General features: G+C 42.6%; 1 protein-coding gene across 5 annotated transcripts in view; it reads left to right on the forward strand.

Annotated features, from left to right (window-relative positions):
• Window positions 1–16,147, forward strand: part of PDZRN3 (PDZ domain containing ring finger 3) — a 284,005-nt gene that overhangs the window by 233,770 nt on the left and 34,088 nt on the right. For all 5 annotated transcript variants that reach the window (XM_061618594.1, XM_061618593.1, XM_061618595.1 and 2 more), the window contains one exon: window positions 9,950–10,203. In XM_061618594.1, coding sequence (XP_061474578.1) covers window positions 9,950–10,203 — 254 coding nt within the window. The remainder of the gene's footprint in view (window positions 1–9,949; window positions 10,204–16,147) is intronic.

Below are 16,147 nucleotides of genomic sequence, written 5' to 3' on the forward strand. Positions count from 1 at the left end.
CCGGGCAGTAGTTGTCGCAAACCAATGGGTCCAGGGTGGGCTTTTTCAGGAGCAGTCAGATCACCGCCTCTTTCAGGGCAGTTGGAACCACTCCCCCCTGCAACAATGCATTGACCACACATTGGATCCACTCTGTCAAACCCCCTCGGCAAGCTTTGATAAGCCAAGAAGGGCAAAGGTTGAGAGGACATGTTGCTGGCCACATCTTCGCAAGCACCTTGTCCACGTCATCAGGCCGCATCAACTGAAACCGTTCCCAAGAAGTTGCAGCAGACATTGTCCTGGACACTTCACTGGGGATTTCAGTAGCTGTGGATGAGGCATCAAGATTGCTACGGAGGCAAACAACTTTACCCTCAAAGAGCCTGGCAAACAATTCACAGTGGGCCTCTGAAGGGTCCAAAACTCAATTTCCTGGAGTTGACAATACGGAAAAGCTCCTCTGGATGGCTACTTGAGGATGCAATGGTGGCAGAGAAGTGGGCCTTCTTTGCTGCCCGCACCACTGCACAGTAGGCATGGCTTACTCGTGCCTGATCAATTTCACAGTATGTGTTTCGCCACTTGCGCTCTAGCCGTCATCCACCCTGTTTCATTGCCCTTAGTTCATTGTGTACCAAGGTGAACCTGGGCTCCAGTGGGTGCTCAGGGGCAACCATGTTAAGAGCCCGATGCACCTCACTGTTCCACAGTATGACAGGGTCACCTGCTCTATCTACTGGGAACTCCCCCAGGGCATTCAGGAATCCTGTGGATTCCATTAGTCTCCAAGGGTGGATCATCTTAATCTGTCCACAACAAATTGAAAGCTGCAGCACCACAAAATGTATGTCAGATCTGTTAATCCTTGAGGTGCCACAAGACTCTTTGTTGTTCTGCTTTAACTTAGAACTGACAAATCATTAAGAAGTGCTTATTGTTTACACCCGCCCTGCCCCAGCTTCGAAGTAGACCAGAGCTGCATTTTAACTTCAAAATAGCCCTGTGAGCAAGCTTAGAGTGGGATATGGCTACTGGGTCTTTCTTACTAAAGTAAATTCTATGAGGGTGCAAATTCCAGCAGAAGATGAGTTCTGGAAGGAAAAGGACTGGCAAGGTACAGCCAATGTGAGGATTCCTGAAAGCAAGGAAAGTCAGTGGTAGGCCTTTCAGTACCCTGAACAGAGCACATAGAGCAGACAGAGCACTATTTCTTCTAAGGAGAGTTTAGGCACAGTTGAGTCCTTTTATACTCCCAGATTATATCTCTCAGGCTCCACCCTTTGATGGGGAGCGTAGAGCCTTTAAGTGGCAGCCGTCTGGCTTTGAGACTAGCAAGCTGTTGTCTTTCCATCAGCTCTGATCAGGCACATTGCAGTTGTTAATGCCCTAAATCAATGGAGGCAAGTAAGACAGCCCGATTATGGAACTGGACATGGAAGCTGTAGTAAATGGAGGTCCAGATTCAGGGGTCTTTGGCATCTTGGGCTCGGGTATCTGGCTCAGTGGCTCAAACCCTGTGCTTCCTCAGTCAGGACCACTAGCCCCTACATCTGTCTCTCTGTCTGGATCACTGCTGGACTTTGGGGTCATGACAAAGGCCACACACAAGTGTCACAGATAGGGTTGCCAGGTTCAATCCCTGAGACTGATCCTGTGTCTTTAGGAGAAAAGAAAGTCAGTCAAGTGCAGGTGTTCTTGCAACCCTGTAATGGGAAAAAGCACAAGGTGGAATTCTCCCTCCCCCCTGCACAACTTTTAAAGATACAGAAGACCTCTTGGAGGCTGGGCCTGGCAACCAAGAGGTCTTTTGTATCTTTAAAAGTTGTGGAGGGAGGAGGGACCAATACTCTTGCTACTGTGGTGCACTGGTTCTTAGCAGTGGAGATTGATCCATTAGGGCAAGTGGGGTACTGCCACACCATTCTCAGCCAGCCCTCAGCCAGCCCCACCAGCCTAATGTCCTACTTACATCCAGTCTAGGGGGTGGCACTGCCTATTAGCTTCTTCCTCCTTAATCTCAGTGTCACCCCTTGTAGAACTTAGAAAGATGGGGACAAAACTGGAATTAATTGGCTCCTCCTGTCATTGGTTCTGGTTCTGCCTGTCACTGGCTCTGAATTTGCCTACTGTCCTGCCTTCCGTCCTACCAGTCCCAATCACCATCAGCTACAACTGAAATCATAATTAGGCTGATATGAAAATAAATTCCTCAATATTACTGGAATTTGTTTCTGACTAAAAGTGCTTAGGTTTATCCAGTCTATTTTAATTAGCATTACAGAGCTATTTGTTTGCTATAAAGGAAGGAGCAATGGCTGCCTCTTAGATGGCTTTAAAAAGGAATTCTGCAGATTTGTGAAAGATAAGGATATAAACGGCTACTAGTTATGATGGGTCTATACAGTGTATACACACTGCAGTGTCGGAGGCAGTATGCCTCTGAATACCAGTTGCTGGTGATCACAAGCAGAAGAGGGCTATTGCACTCCTGTCTTGCTTGTGGACTTCTCTTAGGCATCTGGTTGGCCACTATTGGAACAGAATACTGGACTAGATGGCCCTTTGTTGTCATCCAACAGAGCTCCTCTTATGTTTTTCTTATGCTCTTTTCTTACTCAAAAGGTATCTGTCGTCACATCCATTATTTCTTCAAGAATCCCTTGGAGTCTCAACTCTTTATTTTGATTTTCACCCTTGCCTCACCTCATCTCCCAACTTCTGCTGCCATTGGATTCAGCTTTCATATTAGGCAACTGTGGATGCCTAGCCTTGAAATCATCAAAAAACAGATAATGGTAACAGAAATTTGGTTTCTGAATTTGAGTAGATCTTTCATATATTTCAAATGAGGAGCTTCCATCACCCTCTACTGAGTTCCAGGGTTGCTGAACCTTTTAGAATGAATGAATGAATGAATGCCTACTCTTATTGAAGGGATATTTAGCAATTCTTCCCAATTTCAAGAGCCCCACCACCTACCAGTGATTCCCATTTACTATAGCCTTATTTGGGCATTGTGGCTGTCCTATTAATCAACACTGAAGGAGACAGGGCCAGGGCTAGGCATGACTGCACCAACCTGCCCCAGGGCCACAGTGCTGTACAGCCCACCACCCCCTCCTAATACAGGCGGCGCAGGGCTAATAAGCCTGCCTGTCCACCCCATCTCTCTCATATCAGTGTGCACATCATGTGCACTGTGCATGCTACTCATCAACTAAGATGGTGGCGGAAGCATCAACCCCTTAGGTACGTCCCCACTCCATCTTGGGTGATGGCAGGCATGCGTGCACAATGCATGGTAGGTGGGGTTTAGGCAGGCTTATTGAAGTCCACACTGCCTGTATGGGGGTGTGCCTGGGAGCTCCTGCTCCACGATCCGTGGCAGTGTCAGGTCATATGACCCAATGCTGCCACAAATTGTAGAGTGGGAGCACAACCCCACCCTATGGAGGGGCCCTTCAGGGGCCCTCAGCCAGGGCCCAACCTGGCCACCCAGTAGTACCAGGCCTGGGAGGAGGGATAATCCAAGTATCCCTGCCCCTCCTCATCCTCAAAGAACATGACCATCTGTATGTATGAAGGCTCTATTGCTACAGAAAGTTGAACCCTGAGCAAAAGCTGGGGGAAGGGCTGCTTTATGCTGACAAACAGGAGCAAAACTTCCAAATAGGGAGCACACACATAATTTTCACTTTGTGTTACTACTTCTTCCCACCCAGCCTCATGTGTATGTCACAAATTCAGTGACAATTCTCTTGTGTCCCTGTGAAAACAATGTAACAATTTAAGTCACTGTTCTTCTTTTTTAAGGAAAATGCTGGCGGGGGTGGGAGAGTCCTTACTTTTGCATGTAAAGTGCAACAGCTATCTGGCAGGTGTAGAGAAAAAATTATTTGCACTGCATTGATGCAAACAGCAAAGTGTGGTGGATTGGGGATAGCGCTTAAGGTCTTTTAAAGCATTTGCTTTGCAGCAGGGAGAAAAACAGAAGGATATTTATTTATTACATTTCTATCCCACCTGTCCTCCAAAGAGCTCAAGGTGGCTTACAAACATTGTTCTCCCCCTCCCTATTTTATCCTAACAACAACCCTGTGAGGTAGGTTAGGCTGAGAGACAGTGATTGGCCCAAGATCACCCAGAGAGCTTCATGGCTGAGTGGGAATTTGAATCCTGGTTGCTCAGGTCCCAGGCCAGCACTCTAACCACTACACTACATTGGATATTTGAATGTAAGTCCTGAAAGTGAACAGAAGTGCTATTTAGTTTTTAAGCAGAAAAAGGCTCAGACTCAAACCCAGGTTGAAATTATCCCTTTCTGGGCCCCAAATCTGCTGCATATATGTGGGTTATGGCTTCTTAGTGGTTTGAATCCACTCTGTCCATACTTGAAAAACACTCTTATACTTCAAATATTCTCCTTTAATAATCCTTCCTCCTTGCAATGTCATTTAGCTGGATAGAAATGGCCATAGTCACAAAGTTTATAATGCTACCTGATATACATTAATTCTGATAGTCATTCAGGATCCATTTTGCCAGTGGATTGTGGCAAAAAGGTTGATTCATCAATCTCTGATTAATAATGCATGTAACATTTATTGGAGTGAGATCTGACATATACTCGACACTAGACAGGAATATTACAAGTGCCCAATGTGATGTTCCTATATATTAGTGTATATATGGTAAGTGCTGGTTGTTTAGAGTATACATGGTAAGTAGTGAAAGAGGAGGGGGAGTGAATGGGCAATAGAATGCTTGATGATTGGCTGAATGTTTAAAATGGCTGACAGTATAAATGAAAGGATGACAGGTAAATCTGGGTGAATGTGAGGTGGTGAATTGTGGAATCTGGGGGGAGAAGAGAAAGAGTGGATTGCTTGGTGGGGTTTAGAGAGTTGTTTACCAGGAGGGAGGTGGAGTTCGGATTAGTATTGAGTAAAACCATATGCTTATGTGCCTTAAGAAGAAATCTTGTTAATCTTGTTAGCTTTGTTATCTGTAATAAATACTTAATTTGGTTTACCAAAGGCCTGATCCTTGGCTGGGGTTTCACAGACCAGAAGGGAGGGTAAGGTAATGACCAAGGCTGAAGGGGAACTGTAACAAATGGTGGCAGCGGTGAAGAGAATAACAATACCAGTATTCAGAGTCTCTGGGAATACTAGTATTGGGACGTTACTGGTGGTTGCCTAGCAGGGGGATCTGTTGAGATCTGTGCTAGAGCGGGGAGAGAAATCATAAGAGAGAGCGGTCCGGACTGGTGGAGTCCCTGGTGGTGCCTAGAGATAGGCAGTAACCACGAGCAGGTAGGAACCTGACAGGGAGAGCCAGGGAAGGACGCATCACACCTTCCTCCCTTAATTGATGTTGGCACTGCAATAATGCCAAAGCTGTTACAAAGATGCCATAGATCATCACGTTCCTTCAAACTATCCCAAGACAAATAAGGCATTTGAACAGTGAAACATCTTCAGCCTGTAAAGCAGATAATTGTTAGGCATCTTAATTAAAAATACTGTGTTAAGCCTGTCTTACATGATATTCATTGAGCTAGGAAAATCTTTCACCAAGAGTAGCTTGAGCACTTCAGCTGTTGCCTTTTCAAGATACAGATGTGCACACTCATGTCTTGAGATGCATCCATTCAACATGTTAGCAGGCTTATGATATCACATATATGCATATCTCACAGTGGAGATAATTTACCACGATTCTAAAGTAAGTAACTTTTTCTACATGCAGTTGTATGCATTTTAAAAACAGAAGTATGAACATAGAGGTCTTAAATTAGAAAAAAGGAACATTTGTGAGGCCTACTTTGAACTCGGCTGCTTTTCTGCATAAATCTTCTCTTCTAATACCCTCTTGTAGCTGTCTTGTACTTAGTGCCTTTCAGATCTATTGTGCTACATATACTGTATAAATAAACTAAGGAAAAAGGAACAGGAGAATGTCATTCCTCCCCAATCATTATACTTTGAGTGACTAACAGAATAAGGCTTTTGATGTGTGCATACCTTAGCTTCTAATAATGGCCTGCTTCAGTCTAATGTAAATTCACTTCTCTGTGCATCAAGTCCATATATGAAAGCTTTATGATACATTTGGATTGATTATAAAACTGAAAGGAGCAGGTGTTTTGTCATAGCTACCCATTATTTAATTTTATATGGCCATATTGACCTGAGAAAATTTTAACATTTTTCTTTTAAAATAACAAAAGTGATCCTAAAGGTCTGATCTACTAAACTATATCTTACACTCTTATCAGTTTACATATGAGTGTAGATCAAAAATCATCCATGAAGCCTTTAGCTTAACCCTATTCAAGTAACTGTTTATAGAACACGGGGGGGGGGGAAGGATAGCCTATCCAAGGCAGCTTCTATCTCATAAAAAGATACAAACATTCAAAAGCTGATAGTTTAAAAGCAACAGTATAACAAGTATTTAATAACATTGGGCAATTAAAACTAGAACAGCAACGTAGAAATAGAATAGCTCTTTGAAAGCACAGCCTTAATGGAGAAAAGGTGGCCTGAAAAAAATGAGTTTTACACCTTCTTCAAAATTTGAAGAGTCAGGACCATTCACACCTCTGTAGGGTGGGAGTTCTTTAATCTGGGGGCCACCACAGAAAAGGCCCAGTCTCTTGTGATCACCAGTCAAATTGGCTTTACTGTCAGAAGCAGGGTCTCTGATGCAGATCTTAATGCCTGGGTGAGCTCATACAAGCGTAGGTGGTCCTTCAAATAGCTCAGTCCCAAACTATGTAGAGCTTTAAAGAGCAAAACCAGCCCTTTGATTTGAGCTTGAAAATGCACCAGTAACCAATGCAATTAGTATGAGATTGGTGTTACATTCTCTGATCTCCAACCAACAATTTAGGCAGCAGCATTTTGAACCATCTTTAAAGACAACCCCACATACAGTACATTATAATAATTTAACCTGCATGATTTACTGAGGCAAGGTCTGATCTCCTGAGATAAGTTCCTAGCAACAGATACTAGCTGTGGTTCCATAGAATGCACAAAGTCCAGGAGAACCACCAAACTATGACCTACCACCCAAGGGCAGCCAGCTTTTATGCCCCCTGACCTAGCCAGGAGCTGATGCAAGAGGCTGCAAAATTGACTGCAGCCTCTCTCTGGATTCAGGGCAGGCAGGGAATCACAGTTCTTGCAGCACTTACCAGGGACCAGCTGTCAGCAACCCAGAGGAGCAAGCAAGCAAGCACCCAGATGCTCAGGTACTCATTCCCAAGGCAGGTCTTCTCCATTCTCCAGTGCTGCAGCCGTTCCCCAGTGTGTATTACTGAGATTTTGGGGTAAAGCTGGATCCTGGGTATAAAAATATCATCTAGCAACTCCGCTCCATCACTCCAGTGGCAGGGCAGGAGAGATTCTGAGAAGAAATAAGGCCTCATTCTCACACAAGATGTGTAAGCTGAAATTTGTTTCTCGCTGGTGCCTGGGTGAAATTTTTTTAACTGTAACAGACCTACTTGCAAGTGGTTTTTTGGCTTTGAGGAAAGAGCAGTGTTTTTCTCATTAACTGAGCTGTGTACCTTGCCAGTGACAAACAGAATAATTCTCTGTTATGTTAGCGTTCATACTGTATTTAGTGTGCACAGTGGCCTTTATCACCCATCTAGACTAGGGGTCACTAACCTGATACCCATGGGTGCAGTGATTGGTGTTCCCTCATTGGGAGGCAGACTCTAAGCTTTCATTTTTTTAAAAAAAAGTAAGCCTCTAGTTCTCCTACAAAGGAAGTTATGCAGCAAAATGTGCAGTTATCCTTCTAAGTAATTTCTGTGGAATGAGCCACCCTGACTGCTCCCATCTGTCAGTGTTTTTAGCCAATGAGTGAGTGAAGTCAGAGCTGTTATTGACAAATGACTTATTTGGACTGTAGGCAATAGGAAACCTTGGGGTCCTAAAGACCTGCTGTTTTCTCCTCTCCTTTAGTGCACTTTTCCTACTTTTGTCTTATTTTCAAGTAGACCTTAGAATGACCTTAGTTTGCCCTTCCTTTTTTCTTAGCAACCAGGATGCCAGGATGCATCTGGCATCTTCACTGTACAGCTTTTGTTGTATGCTGACAACACACCTCTTCATCCTGCCTTTTGAATAGGCAAAAAACCTTTGTAGTTAAAGAATATACCGATAGCCAACAGATATTTCTGTCAAACTTTAAAAAGCAGGGAACTTGGGCAGCTATAGTGAATGCACCAGGGGAGCAGGAGACCTGACCTCCTCTCTGAGATATTGGACTGCCCTACAAATTTGTCAAAATGCAAACACCATTTGGGTTGGTCTTTCACAGTCCAATCCGCTTCCTGTGTAGCTTGGAAGAATTTAATAACGTGAATTTGGTAACGTAGGGGAGGGAGGAAGGGCTGATGTGGGAAAGGGAGGAGGAAGGAAGGGGAGAGGGTGGGGAATTGAGGGGAGAGGGTGGGGAAGGAAGGGGAGAGGGAAGGGGAAGGGGAAGGGCAGGAGGAAAGGGAGAGGATAGGTCTCTACATCGTTTGTACAATCCTGTGTGGCTCAGGGCCATACTGTAGATTGGATCTGCTTCTCCAACATTACTCAAGTGTTGGTCCAATGTTGGAGCCAACCTCTCCATTGACCCTGACTCTTCCAAAGCCCTGACCCAACTGGCATTAGACGTCTGACACTGAAAGGCCCCAAAAAGGGTGTGTGTCCTAGGAGCATGTCAGGAAGCAGCTGGGATCTGATGGCTCCAAAGGCTTCCTAGTCCCCTGTCATGCCTCCAACCTGGGGTTTGGGGATTCTGAGCAGGTCTAAACCTCTCCCCCGCTGTTTGCTCTTAATGCTTCCAATAGGAGGGAAAACATCAGAAACCATACATGGATTAAACAGGAAACAGACAGAGGAATGGAATATCATGACTCTGTCATCCCTTCAACCTTGCTGGTTCAAGCCCAGCAAGGCATAGGATAATGCAGCTAAACCACCTTCATATTTCACCTCACCATCCCCTGAGGACTGCAGCCTTCGGAAACTTTGGCACCAAGATGAAGACCATACAGTAGGCACTCACAAAGGATGTCTAAATTTAGGGAGGGGATGACTGTCCCATCCAGGTAGCTTACGGCACCACATCAGCTTCCTTTCAGAAACAGGACTATTCTCTACTCCATTAAAACTGTTTTATGAATGGTCAATATTGCATGTAGTAACTTAGATTATGTAAATGACTTTTAATTTTTAAAATGCCTCTTCAGCAGTTAGGAAATGCATTCCCAAGGTTGTGGAGGAAACTGAAGAGTTTTGCTTGTTATATATTAGTTGATGTAGCCACTTTCACTTCCTGTGTCATGTTCTTTTTCTGTAGCTGAGAGCTAAAACAAGCAGCTGTGATAATACAATTTAAAACTATTAGCCTTTGATAATGTGCCTGATAGTGCAGTAGGAGCTTAGTACAATTTCCTGAACTTTTTTTTCTTTAACACCCACTCTGTCCCTTGACTGATTTCAGATGAAAGTGAATCTGACACTGCCTTTTGGAAGTTGCCAAAAGGAGAAATTAACCGTTCTCAATCCAACAACATATTATCATCATCATTATTTATTACCCACACTTCACCCAAAGGTCCCAGGGAGGGTTACAACAATTTTAAAATATGACACTAAAAACAACCTAAAATCCCAAATAGGGTGGGTCCTAAAAATACATGTCTCAGTTGTCAAAGGCCAAGGTTAAGAGATGTGTCTTGTTCCATAGGGATTTAACCCACCCACTATGAACTGCTTGCCCTTCTTTGTCATTGCTAATGTACACCAGGTTTGGAGTAAAGAATTCCAGAGTTGCAGCCTTAGTTTCAAATATCATTTACAAATGTATCTTCTGAATAGTTTTATGCAAAGGGGATGCTAGAAAAACAGGACTCACCTTTTTCCTCTTTTTTTCTCTCCCCTTCCCCCAGGTAAATGGAAAAGATTTATCTAAAGCAACCCATGACCAAGCAGTAGAAGCCTTCAAAACAGCGAAAGATCCCATTGTAGTGCAGGTCCTGCGGAGAGCACCGCGCACCAAGATCTTCAGCCCCTCTCATGAGTGTCTCCTGGTAGATATGGGCACCCAGACAGATATCACCTTTGAACACATTATGGCTCTTACCAAGATGAGCTCGCCAGCCCCACCAGTTACAGTCCTGGATCCCTATCTCTTACCTGAGGAGTAAGTACCAGTTTTCTTAAAACTCTAAAAACTATTTTTATCGCCACTTACTACATTAAATGCAATAATCACTGAAGCAACGAAGCAACACAAATAATATCAGGGCTAGATTTCATAGATTAGGCATACAAATATAATGGCTGTCAGAAATATGAAGATCCAAGAAAATGGCGTGTTTACCTGAGAAAGAATCCAGAAGTTTCTGTCTTCCTTTCTGGGCTAATTCAAAACATGAATGTTTGTCTCTTGATGCCAACATTTTTTTTATCACCCTAAAGATTTAGATCAGTAATTCAGTGCTGGGTAGAGATGTAAGAAACACCCATGGTTGCTATTTTCAGGAACAAAATTAGAAGTCCCCTCTGATTTTCATGTTAAATCTGTGAGTGCCATTGCTATTGCTTATGTAGTCAAAGCAACATCTCATACCCAGAAGAAGGGGGTATCAGTAGACTTGAAGGAACATTCAGGCTTTCATAAATACAAAAGATTCTTTAAGGGGAAAAAATCTAAGGAGAAAGCAAGGGATCCCAATAGGGTTGAGCATGCTCAATGTCCACAGAATGCTAAATGCTGGAAGAAAATGTGGAAAACTGGGGGGAGGCAAATACAGTGGCATAGCATGGCTGGAATCCCAAACTGGGAACACTTCACACTGTTCTAGGTCCCACTTGTTCAACCTGTTTCGTAAAATGATGAAATCAATAACCTTGACAGTTGAGAGATAACAAACCTATCGACATTTTGAATGAAGAACCAAATAAATAGCCCTTCCAGCAGCAAACCACTTAAAAATAAAATTGTATGAGGCTATCTGCACACTTCAAAGTTTTCACACATTATTATGCCAGGTCTCTGTCCCTTTAAATGAGGGGGCGGGACACAAAAACTAACATGCAAAATAACAATTTGGGGAAAGTCTTATATTCTCAAAAATTGCACATATGTTTTTGTAGTGTCCCAAGCATACAATGCCACTTTTTTTTTTTACTGAGGAGAAGTATCTGTAGAAATAATGGGGAAGATTTCTTGTGCTGAGTAATCAGGTGATATATATGCATATGTGAATCAGCTCTGTAAGACAGATGCATATATTAGAGTGACCACATAGAGCCATATTATGTGAATGCCTCAGAGAATGGTATCTTTTGACCAATAATCCCATGAATATATAATAATTCAGATTTCGAGAAATCTTTGGGGAATAGCAGCTACACAATGTCTCAGGCATTCACACAGAAAGTAGCTGGTTTCTCCTGAAACAGGATAGTCTAAGACCACATATTTATTTTGCAGAATAATTTATAGCCCACCTTTCCACTTGCCAGAGCAACATTTAGTGAAGTTAACAGCATTCGAAGAAGAATAGAACAGTAATCAATTCAACATTTCAAACAACGAAAAGCAAAAAGACAAAACAAACCAGTAACAGCATGGCAGAATCTGCTTTAAAAACCAAGATTAATAAAATGCACACCTGAACAAAACTGTCTTCATCTAGAGTCTGAAGCTAAAAAAGAGATGGGGCCAAATGAATCCTCAGCAGAAGAGAGTTCCACAACTGGGATGTTGCCAGTTCTGCGTCCACTGTGGAAGATGGTGTGCCTCTGAATGCCAGTGCTGTTGTGCTGAGGTCCTTCTTGTGGGCTTCTGATAGGCATCTGAGAACAGGGTTGCTCGACTTGATTGGCCTTTGGACTGATCCAGTAGGATCTTCTTATGGTCTTCTGCCACATAAAAGACCCTCTTACGTATCTCGGCTAACCTAAATCCTCACAGCATTCACCCCAGCAGAGAAGGGCCTGTCCAACAGATCTTACAGTACAAGTGGCATCATATGGGAAGAAGTGGCACTTTATGTACTCTGGAACCAAGCCATTTAGGGCTTTTTAGGTTTTAATCAGCACTTTGTGTCTGGAAGTATAATTGTTGACCAGTGCAAATGTTCCAAAATGGGCATAATATGCTTATATGGTCGTGAGAGCCCTAGCTGATCCATTCTGGACCCACTGAAGTGCCTATATGTGGGTGTCGAATGACTGGCCCTTTATTATGATAAAGTGTGCAAAATGGTCTAGATAATGTATGTATTGATCCACACACAACACGGCTTTGAGCTATCTCACATGCTGCATTGCAAGTTTATGAAAGTTGTGACTTTTCAAAGCCTGTTTACAGTACAGCACAGGGAAGCTGCTCTCCCTCTCCCCCCCAACAAAAAGAAAGAACGTCTCAGACTACACTTAACACATATGCTTATATCACTTTTAACTTGTCATTTACTGAATCAGACTGTCAGTCTTCTTTGGGATTGGGAAGAAATTCCATTCAATGGAAATTCTGAAGCATCTACAGAGTTCCAGATTACCTGGTCTTATTTCAAAAGTGGAACTGATGGATTTGAAACTCTCCACTGTCCCTTTGTTTTAAATTTATGAATGTAAAGAAAGGTGTGCATGTGTCATTTGCGTTCAGTTTCTTCTGTTCCTTTCATATCTCCTCCTCATCCTTACTATCCATCACTGATGTGCATGTGCACATTTGATAAAACATTTCAACATTTATGGTTTCATGACCATTTTTGGTTATGTTTATAATCCACTGCCCTGACACTTGAGGTGAAGGGGAGTTTGAAATGGAAATGGACTGCCCTCAAGGCAATCCCGACTTATGGCTACCCTATGAATAGGGTGAGCCACTCACTGTGGGGGTGATCTTTAGCGGTCCCTTTACACCCAGGAGACAAGAGTGGGGATTTGAACTCACAGACTCTGGACTCCAAGTTTATAAATGTCTTAATATACGAAATAAATAATAATTTCCAACAACAAAGACAATAGTCTTGGTGGCCTTGTATATACAGTTGCATCCATACATTTTGTGTGTGTCATGCAGCATTTTACCAATGTGCAAGAGCATTAAAAAAAAAGAATTTTGAAGAAATCAAACATGTAATTGTATCAGGATGGGGTTTTTACAACATTTTGTCAATGCACATGTCACATAGAGGAGACCGTGCAAATGAAAGGGAACTGCAAGGTGCAGCAATCTGTGCATGCCCCAGCTAGGGAATTAATTTTAGAAATCTTTCTAGTTAAGCCAGTATTCTGCAGGAATGGAACACTGAGCTGAGTGAATCCATAGAACAATACAGAAATCTGTTCATCCCTAATACTCTGGCTGATAGCAGTGGCTTTCCAGGTTCTCTGACAGAGATACTTTCCAGCCCTGAAGCTTTGAGTCTGTTCACTGGAAAAGCCAAGGGTTGAACCTAGGACCTTCTATATATCAAGCATAAGTTTTCCCACTACGCTACAGGTCTTCCCCTAAAATCTGGATTGTGTTTTATGTGTCTGGCAGTTATCTTAACTACCTCCTTGCATTGCTGCTGTTCAATCTCTCTTTTTAAAAAAAAAATGGTGGCCATTAATTGCAAATGACTGGGAGCCACTAAATTCCAATTCAGGGTATTAATTATTTTTATTCTAATCCTGTGGCAATGTTGTGCAAATGTAATGTTCTGTATTTCCTGATATTTCCTTAAAATGTTGTTAAGGAGGTTTTAAAATCAATTTTTACTTACTTGTAGTGGTAGCCTGATACTTCTATACTTTCAAGTAAAACAAAGAAATGAACCTATGTCTTCACCTATATGCAAGCCCACCCATACTGTTAGTACAGGAAAACGTTTTCCATATAATCCATTCTCTGAAGATACGTGATACTTTCAGCAAATGGAAGGTGATAGAAATTTTGCCGGACGCTGTAAAGTGTTGTTTGTGATGGATTTCTTCCCATCTCGTTCATGGAAACTGGCAATTATGTTATTGATAGCAAGGTACGCATGTGGTGAAAAACAGTATTCATATCTGTGCAGGCATTGGCAATGAAGTGCAGGAGCAGGAACATCAAGCAGAGGTTTGGATGGTGTTCTTGCTTCAATGGGGTTTCAGCTAAATGCATAAGAATGTGGCCATTCTTTGACTCCTTTCACAGCTCTGCACAGGGAATGATGAGAGTTGTAATCCAAAATATCTGGAGGGTACCAGGTTCAGGAAGGCTGATATATGACAGAGGAAAAATCAGTAACTGCGGAGCATTGGATAGCTTAGGTCCCCATCGCATGCAGTGATGCTTCCCTGTTGTATGATCCCAACTGCTCTGAGAGTTCTGTGAATAAAAAACCCATGCAAGTAGAACAGTCACATGGAACTTTTCCACCTGGTCAGCACCCTCCCACAGCATGGGATCGCATTACATGGAAGCAGCTCATGTTCGTGCGTGTGCATTTGTGTGTGTGTGTATAAAGCATGCCAGACTCTTTAGTTATCCAAAAGTACCATGTATTATCTACATTGCTCCAATATATAAACAGTGTGATAAGAGACCTGCTGGGTTAGCCCAAGGTTCCATTCCAATCCAGCATCCTATTTCCAAACACTGGCCAGGTAGATATCTGCAGGAGTCTACAAGCAGAGCATGAGTTCAGTAGTGCTCCCCATTATATGACGTCAACATCCGGCATTCAGACATACATTGTCTCTGGACATAGAGGCTCTATTTTGTTATTATAGTTAAAATAGCTGTTGATACATCTATCCTCCATGAATTTGTCCAATTCTTTTTAACTCCCTCTAAACTTTTAGCCATCCCTATATCCTAAGGAAGTGAATTCCATAAGTTAATATACATTGCTTAGAGTAACACTTCTTTGTTGTGACAGTTATGAACCTGTTGCCAATCAATTTCATTGGGTGATCCCAAGTTCTAATATTAAAAGTGGAATTAAAACCTGGTTGTCTACTCTCTCTTCGTGTGTGTGTGTGCGTGCGTGTGTGCGTGCATGAATGCATCCGTGTGCACGCACGCCTCTGTATATGTGTGTGTGATATTAACATTAACATCAATATATCCTTTTCACAACCAGAAATCTGGCAAATACAAAAGCTACAAAGCTGGGGTGGGGTGGGGTGGTCTATTTGTGTCATTTCTGTCAGAGGACAGGCCTAAGTGTCATGTTCTCACTATTTTGTTGTACAGTGCCCATATTACTTCACTGAGGATGACTTTTAACAAATTTAAATAAATAAAGCTACTATTTTCCCCCATGCTCACTGTTGTTCCCTTCACCTCCAAGGCAGAGGGAACTGGAGGAAGCATGTCAGTATACTTTCCTGTTCCTGAGATGATAAGAGGGAGCATGGAAAAGGTGGTTACTAGGAAACCAGCCTGAATATTTCCCTCCAGGTTTTCTTATTGGAAGCAGTGGAAGTGTGGTTGGGAGCTGTATTCAAGTGTAACATGGGACTCTACAACTACCACCTTAATTAATATAATGCATGGATCCTTGTTATTTGATTTATATCCCGCCCTTCCTCCCAGTAGGAGTCCAGGGCAGCAAACAGAAGCACCAAACACTTTAAAACATCATAAAAACAGACTTTAAAATGTATTAAAATAAAACATCTGTAAAAACATTTTTTAAAAAGGCTTTAGAAACATATTTGAAAAAGGTTTAAAAACATATTTTTTTAAAAAAAGGTTTAAAAACATATTAAAAAGCAATTCTGACACAGACTGGGATAAGATCTCAAATTAAAAGGCTTGTTGAAAGAGGAAGGTCTCCAGTATGTGCCGAAAAGATAACAGAGATGGTGCCTGTCTCATATTTAAGAGGAGGGAATTCCAAAGGGTAGGTGCCACCACACTAAAGGACCGTCTCCTATGTTGTGTGGAACGGACCTCCTGATAAGATGGTATGTGCAGGAGGCCCTCACCTGCTGAGGTCAGTGATCGACTGGGTATATAAGTAATAAGATGGTCTTTCAGGTATGTTGGTCCCATGTTGTATAGGGCTTTGTACACCAAAACTAGAACCTTGAACTTAGCCCAGTAGCTAAGAGATAGCTAGTGCAATTCTTTCAGCAGTGGGGTGACATGTTAG

Source organism: Rhineura floridana, chromosome 3, assembly GCF_030035675.1.
Source record: "Rhineura floridana isolate rRhiFlo1 chromosome 3, rRhiFlo1.hap2, whole genome shotgun sequence".
In the NCBI taxonomy this organism is placed as follows: domain Eukaryota; kingdom Metazoa; phylum Chordata; class Lepidosauria; order Squamata; family Rhineuridae; genus Rhineura; species Rhineura floridana.